Genomic DNA, 8,038 nt, shown 5'->3' on the forward strand with positions numbered 1-8,038 from the left:
CAGGACTGGCTCCTGGGTGCCGGTGGGCATGGGGAGCGTCAGGTGGGCAGGGGTCTCAGGGGTGGGAGACGGTGCAGACCACGTGCAGCCCAGAGGCTGAGCTCACGACAGCCTTGCGGGCTGATGGCGCTCGGCGGTACCTGCAGGGTTACCACCTCTCCTGCCCGCACCTGGCCATCTCTATACCGGAGCCAGAAATGTGCCAATGTGTCTGAGGACATCTCGAGCTAATGCTCTAGAATCGGATTTGCTGAAAAAAAATGTATTCATGTATTTATGTATTTATTCATTTTTGGCCGCGCCACGCAGCTTGCGAGATCTTAGTTCCCCAACTGGGATTGACCCTCGCGCTCGGCAGCAAAGGCCCGGAGTCCTAACCACTGGACCGCCAGGGAATTCCCTCAAATCTTGTATTTTAGAGACAGCATACAGAGTCACAGCAACGGAGGCGTGTGGAGCTGCGGTTAGAACACAGGCTCCTGGAATCCTGGGTCTACAGCCGGCCTGCTGTGACCTGGGCATTCCCGGCCCCCTGCTCAGCTCCTCAGGCCGGAGGGGTCTCAGGCCGCACGCGGCCCAGCGGGGGCTCCACCCTGGACAGCTCTCACCTCGTGACCCCTCTCTACTGTGATTACGGCTTCAGATGAAGAAAAAACCCCAGAACAGAGAAAACTTGTGAACACTGAAAAAATACATATATTTAAAGATAACACAAGCCCTCCTTGAAAGTAATTTACTTAAGATCATTGACTGGGAGAAAAAAATGAACACAACGAAAGTGAAGAACAGAGACACCGGAGAGGTGCGTCCCACCCCCACCCCGAGTGGCACCGCGTGAGCTCCCAGACACAGGCTGGCAGTGCAGAGACCCACGTGGGCGACGGGCTCTGTGCAAGAGCAGGACTAGAAGTAGGTCAGCTCGTCGTGTCTGCCTTTGTGGGTCTGGTAGCCGACCAAGGCCAAGGGCTTTCTCTCATGCGGGAGGCTTTCAAACGCTCGAATGTGCACGAAGTTGTCCTCGTCCACTTGAACCTGGAAAAAGAGTCCAGTGATGGGCGGGTGCGGCCTCTGACCCCAAGCCCCCCTGCTCCCCTGGACTCGGCTGGACTCGGAGAAAGGCCCTGGGTGCCTGGAGGCCACGTCCCTTCAGGTGACCAGCAACTGGGCTGAGGACATTCCCGCCTTCCTCCTTCGAGTGCAGGGGACGCCCTCGTTGCCCCAGCCAGCACCCGGCACCCACACGCACTCCGTCAGAGCCCCGAGTCCCCGAAAGGCTCGGTCCTCCCCTCCAGGAGGCTGTGCACACACGTGCACACACACACGCGCGCATGCACACACGTGCTCATTTGTGATGGCCAGCAACCCCCTGAAGCTGGGGGCTGCCCCTCGACCCTCTTAAGCACCCCTGCCCAGGCACCTAGGAGCCCCCAATTCAGGCCAGACCCTCCGAAGAGGCTGACATCCCACCTTGATGAAGAAGACCATCCCGGCGACCACCTGGCTCTTGAACTCCACAGCCTTGAACATCGGGAACTTCTTCTCCTTCTCTTCCAGCTGGGACCTCACCTGAGGGAGGAGAGAACGGAGAGACACGCGCACTTACTTGAATTAAATGTCACAGCTGAACTCTGACGCCGGCCCTCTACAGACTTTCTATAACACGACTGTTCTTCACAACTGAGCAGACACATTAAATTGTCAGCTCTGCTGATAAAGTACAGAAAACAGCTCTCTCATTCTGCCGAGTTTCAACGGTACTATTTCTCTGTGTCATTTTCCCTTTCTTTTCCAGGCATGGAATAGTTTGATATTTTCATCATCATGACAACGTATGTAAGTTCATACCCTGTTTTTCTCCTTTACTTAACAAACAGTTCATTGCAAAGAGTATATATAGTTTTTTAATTACTCTTTTAAATTCTGTTTTTTTAATTTTAATTTTTGCTGCATCGAGTCTCAGTTGCCTCATGCGGGCTCTCCCTTGCGGCGTGCGGGCTCTGTAGTTGTGGCGCACAGGCTCAGCAGTTGTGGCATGCGGGCTTAGTTGCTCCGCGGCATGTGGGATCTTAGTTGCCTGACCAGGGCTCGAACCTGCGTCCCCTGCATTGGAAGCAGGATTCTTGACCACTGGACCACCAGGGAAGTTCCTAATTACACTTTTATTTGTCTATTTTTAAATAAATTATATTTATTTATTTATTAATTTATTTTTGGCTGCGTTGGGTCTTCGTTGCTGCTTGCGGGCTTTCTCTGGTTGCAGTGAGTGGGGGCTACTCTTCGTTGCGGAGCACGGCCTCTAGGCACGCGGGCTTCAGTAGCTGTGTCACACGGGCTTCAGTACTGTGGCACACGGGCTCAGTAGTTGCGGCGCACGGGCTTAGTTGCTCCGCGGCATGTCAATCTTCCCAGACCAGGGATTGAACCTGTGTCCCCTGCATTGGCAGGAGGATTTTTAACCACTGCACCACCATGGAAGTCCCTAATTACTCCTTTAAAATTGAAAGCTAAAACAGTTAAAAATGTTAAACTAAATTTAATATTAAATTTAATCTTCCATCTTCTAGATGTGCCTTAATTCTCTTAAGTATTCCCAATTTCTTGTGTGACAGATCATGCAGCAGATAACACACTTTTGCAGGGAAAAATGCTTTGCTGCATTTTTAGATGATTTCTCTAGGATGCAATGCCTTTGGGCAGAGGCTGATCCTGATGCTTGGTGTCAAACGGTAATCACACTTTCGGATCAGTCCCGTTTTCCAGGGTCTTGGCCTTTTGGGAACTGAGCATTCTTATGGAGGAAGCGGGGAGCAGGTTGTTTCGTCTTGACTTTAAAACCTAATCTAGCTTCAAAGTGCTGTGGCTGCTCTCTGGATTACTGGCAGGCACGAGAGCACGCTGCCTCTGCACTGCAGTCACAGGACCGGTTCTAGAGGGTCGGAGGAGTTCAGCGAAGCCCGGAAGCATGCTGCTTTGGGAGCTGAGGGGGTCACCGCCATGCATGCCAGCGAGTCCCTGTGGCAAAGGCCTTCAGGGAGGGGGGCTCCCTGTGGATAAGGTGGGCAGAAAGGGCAGGAGGGTGGGTCAGGAAGTGGGAAGGCGGGCCGCCTTCTCTCCACGCAGCTGCCACGGCTCTCGCGGTGGTGCGCGTGTCCCCCTGGGGCTGGTGCCACCTGCGTCTGAACACTCCCCCGTGGGGCCCTTCTTCCTGCCAGGTGCCTGCCAGGTCTGCAGGGAACTGACTCTGCAGACAGTTTACAAGACCAGCAGGGTGAGTGACACCCACAGACCCTCCTGGGAGTCTGAGATGGAATTGTCTCTTTCTCTGCTTCAGGGGGGCTTGCACAGAGCCCCCGCCCTGTGCAAGGCCTGATTGGCTTGAGAAAACCCTAAAGGAGGTGGCGGAACAGAGCATGTGGAGGCGGCGAATGCCAGGCCAGGCCACGGCCTGCGGGATGGCAGGTCACCGACACCGCTGCCTGCCGGCCAGGAGAAAGATGAGCTGGGCTGTAGCCAGGGGGTGTGCAGAAGGCCCCGGGTCACTAAGGAAGCTGCCAGTTCCCAGCCCTGAGGGGACCAGGTGGGGCAGAGGGCCAGGGAGGGCCCTAGGACGGGACTGGAGGAGATGGGGGCGGAGTGCAGCACCGCGACGTCCTTCTGACCGGGGCCAGTCTCCGGCCTCTGATCTTCTCATGTGCAGCCCAGACTGTCCCACAAGGGTCAGTACAAAGGGCCACCAGATGGTGCCCACGCCCCTCACAGAGACCACCCAGCACACAGGCAGCCTCCTTGTTCCCAGGGGCAGTGACAACGGTCCACTAACATATCACTTTCAAGGGACTGACCCCAAACGAAGGGGCCCTTTTAGACAGTAACTCTTCCCTCCCAAGTGAGCTGACACACATTTAAGGTTCACATGACAAGCGGGGAATTCTCAGGCCCGGAAAACCACGAAGAGGCGGGAAGGGGTCTTGCTTGTCAAGAGCCGACTTTGCTGACACACGAGGCTAGGCAGGGCAGGCCCCGCTCCTCCCACCCTCACCTGATCCTTGGGTGCAGGTGCTTTCCTCGGAACCCGGCCCGACAGCTGCCCAGGGCCCGAACCAGGCTCTGCCTCCGCGACCCAGGCTGGATTGCGTTTCGAAGACGTTCATTTGGAGAGAACTTCAAACGTACACGAAAGTGCTAGAATAACAGCCTAAGTCTAGGACGCCTTGTGGACCCTGTCCCCGGACTCACTCAGGGTGACTTCACCCCTCCTACTGTACCGTTTGCTCTCTAAGTGCTTTTCCCCGACGGGCACGTCGCGGCCCTGCCCCTGTGGACACCTCCGCTCGCGGGCGCGCTTCCCAGGCGGGGAGGGGCTTCGGCCCGTGCCCAGCCCGGCCCACGGCGGGATGCGCTCGGGCCACCGCCTCCGTCCCAGCGGCGATGCCTGCGGACTGCCCGGCCCCCCAGGACCCCATCCGCCCCCCGCGGCCCTGACCCGGTCGGCGATGGCCTGGATGTCGGCCGTGGCCGGCTGCGTGGCGGTGGGCGCGCCGCACATCATCTCGGCGGCGGGCGGGGCGGGCGGGCGTGGACCCCAGGCGGCGGTGACTCGGAAGCAGCGGACGCGCTGGAGCAGCGGACTGTGGCGGGGGCAGCTGACCGAAACCGAGCCCCAGGACCTGGCGCGGCGGTCACGTGACGCGCGGGCGGAACCACGGCGCGCGGCTGGGGGGGAATCCGGAACCGGAAATGGGGTGCCGGGCGCCCGGGACGGGAATGGGGCGCGGGGCGTCCTGATAGGGATGCGCCGTGGGCGGGAGCAGGCCGCAGCCTGGGACCCCCGGCAGGCAGGCACCTTCTCGGGACCAAGGGTCGTGTGCTGTAGGGCTGTCCCCCCTCCCTGGGTTTGGTGTCGGCCACCCCCGTCGGCTGAGTCAGAGGGCGGGATGGCGGCGCGGCCGCTGGACCCGCGGAGAGGGTGGGCGGGCCCTGCGGGGCCCTGCAGGATGTGGGTGGGAGTGCGGGCGCGGTCCGCAGGTTCCCGGGAAGGGAGGTGCTCCGGGTCTCGCGGGGGCTGGGCGGACGCTGCCCCGGGCACTGCCCTGCGGGGAACCTCGGGGGCACCGGGCCGGTGCGGGGCAGGGCGCGGGATGGAGTTGGCCCATCCTGACTCCTCCCTGGCCTCCCGGACCACAGTGCCCCCAGACCCCACTGTCCTGTCTTGGTCTCCGGGTCCCCACAGTTTGACCCCCTGCGTGAGATGACAGTAGTGGGTCCTGAAACGACAGGGGCGTTTGGGGTCCGGAGAGCAGCGGGCAGCTGGACCGAGGACGGAGGGGAGAGAAGCCCCCGCCCAGCGCGGGAGCTGGAGGAGCTGGGGGAGAGGGCCAGGGGCTGGCTGGCAGGCCCTCCCTCCCGCGGGCATCTGCCTGCCTGGCGCCCCTCATCCCATGGCCCGGCCCAGCGCCCCACCTGGGCCGGCCTGTCGTGTGGGCTGCTGTGAACATCATGGGCGTGTGACCCGGGGACACAGTGAAGGGCTGACGTGGGTGGACAGAAGAGGCACAAAGGAGTCCAGTGGTCGGGAGGTGATGACTCCCAGGGCCTCAGGCTGGGGTGGGGTCAGGTGGATGGAGTTAGTTAAGGGCTTGGTTCTGACGGGGTTTGGTTTGGGATTGAGACATCCTGGGATGAGAAGTTTCAACATCCTGGGAAGGGAAGTGTCCCCGTCTTATTGGGGCAGGGTGGGGCCTGTGCTGGGAGCTGTCTGGACAGGACTGGCCTTTCCGAAAGATCCAGCTGCCCCCCCACCCGACAGGGCTGCACCTCAGTGGGCACTGGGCCTCTCCCATCACTGGGCGCTGACTCTGCAGGCAGAGGCCCAGCCTCGCCTCCTGGTGGGCCCAGTGGGAGTGGCCAGTGAGCAAGTGTGTGGGGAGGTGAGCCTTTCTGGTACTTTCTAGGGCAGAGCCTGGTCTGTAAGTTCAGGGAAGCATGGGAGGTCGTGTGTGGTTGAGCCCTAGGGGGAGGGGAAGGAGAGACTGACACCCATCAAAGGCCCAAGCACAGAAAGCCAAACCCTGCCAGCGGGGTTTGCAGCAAAGTAAGGGCTCCAAGCAAGGGAGGAGACAAGCCTCACATCCACTCCTCATTGGTCTGAGTTAGCAGTTTTTATTTTTTTTTAATTGATCATTTGCATTTAATGAAAAGAAAGAACTATTCATTGAAAGGCATTTTTACAAGAATGAAAAAACAAACCACCCACTGGGATAAATATTCTCATTACACATATCTGACAATATATAAATAACTCCTACCAATGAATAAATAAAAGATCATTAAAAATAGGCAGTGTACTTGAACTGGCACTTCCAATTTACATTTAGAAAAATTGAGTTAGCAGTTTTTAAAGGGGACGAACAGAGGAGCTGGGGTGAGTCATCTGAATCATCTGCCGTCTACGTGTCTTTGGTCTGGTGGTCTGTGACTCCGGAGTCTGTGTCAACATACTCTGTAGAGGTCATCTTGCCCTGGAAGATGACTCAGAACAGCACATAAACAGTGCTGCATGTTGGAGCACTGTGGCTCCAAGCCCCTGACCTTCACTACTCCTTATTGATTAGGCAAAAATGTGATCAAACAGGTATGGGCTGGACAAGAGGGAAAAACAAGAACAGACACCTGGGCATGAGTGTTAATTATAAACCAGTCACGGGACTGGGTTTCAAGACTCCCACAATTCATAACTGAATAAATGAATGAATGAGAGACAGATTTGACCCCATCAAAATGGAAAACTTCTCTGTGTCAAAAACAAAGCGTCAGAAAATAATGACTCAGAGGGCAAGGCAGGCGGTTCTGTGGCTTTTGTCCTCCTGCAGCTCGGGGCGGTGGCGGGGGGCACCTTGAGGCGCCTCTCAGGCCTGACCCTCTCACCCTGCTGGACCTGGGTCTGCAGGTGCTCACATTTTAGAACTAGGAGGGTAACACCTGTGGAAAGGCTGTTTTTTCAGAGCTGGCTGTAGCAGGGCATCCACCACCATCACTTGGGTTTTGACGGAGACTCACAGGCAGGCAGAGGAGGGGGCGCTTATACTAGAAAAAAGGAAAGCTTAGGTGTACCCTGATGGAGTCTTTGGGCCCGGGGAGGCTGTGGGCAGGCTCACTACAAGCTGGGCGTCCTGTGTGATTGCGTTCAGGGGCGTATTTGGCCTTCTCTGGTTGTCCTGAGTTAGAAGGGGAATGGGGCAAAAATTAGGGAAGGTGACTGTCACGGCCACCTCCTGACATTCCGGGCCAATGGCTGCAGAGGCTGTGGTTTGGCTTCTGGATGGCTGTTGCACAGGTGGTGGGTCTCTTGTCACATGTACATGGTCTGGCCATTGTCTGTCTGTACAGTCATGGTCTCATGCTGCTTTATGAAGTCAATGTTGCTTTACTGCTGCAGGTTTGGGTCCAGACATGTTTTCAAGCTGCCACGGAAGGCAGGTTCTGAAGGTCAAACTCTTGCATGCTGATCCCCCCTTTCCTTGTACCTGCTGTGTGGCCTAGGAGTAACTGCTGCACCTCTCTGTGCTTAAATGAAGCACTAAGTGAATTAATGAGCATAAAATGCTTGAGACGGTGTCTGAGCCCTAGGGTGAGTTGATGATGTCACCACTATCATTGCCTATAATTACTAGACTAACATAAGTCTAACCCATAATTAGCATTACTTTTCCTACCCAAATGCCCTGAAAAATGTTGACATTCATCTCATTCCTTGACGACACAGCTTTTTATCCTACTAGACCCAGGGGAAGAGACCTAGTCTCCCGTCTCCCCACCTAGAGTCCTGAGGCCATTCACTTCCATTTGAGATCCCTGTTCAGAAGGATCAAAATGTTAAATTCAAGCAATTTTGAAGTTTCACTTGTGATCTCTGATTTTCTCAGAGTCAGTAGAAGCCAAGGTGTTTTGTTTATTTTTTTCTCAGTGTCTCCTGGTCCCTTCTACCCCAGCAAGACAGCTGTAGAGCTGCAGACATTTTCCCTTCTTCCCTTCTGGATTC

At 56.6% G+C, this 8,038-nt stretch overlaps 1 protein-coding gene across 1 annotated transcript; it reads right to left on the reverse strand.

Moving 5' to 3' along the window:
* Positions 1-676: 676 nt before the first annotated feature.
* Positions 677-4,671, reverse strand: CSTB (cystatin B). Its single transcript, XM_036851724.1, has 3 exons — positions 4,484-4,671; positions 1,468-1,566; positions 677-1,032 (listed from the first exon to the last, which is right to left on the reverse strand). The coding sequence occupies exons 1-3, from the start codon at positions 4,547-4,549 to the stop codon at positions 904-906; spliced, it is 294 nt and encodes a 97-aa protein (XP_036707619.1). The 5' UTR covers positions 4,550-4,671; the 3' UTR covers positions 677-903.
* Between the last annotated feature and the right edge of the window lie 3,367 nt (positions 4,672-8,038).

The sequence above is a fragment of the Balaenoptera musculus genome, chromosome 4, assembly GCF_009873245.2.
Source record: "Balaenoptera musculus isolate JJ_BM4_2016_0621 chromosome 4, mBalMus1.pri.v3, whole genome shotgun sequence".
NCBI lineage: Eukaryota > Metazoa > Chordata > Mammalia > Artiodactyla > Balaenopteridae > Balaenoptera > Balaenoptera musculus.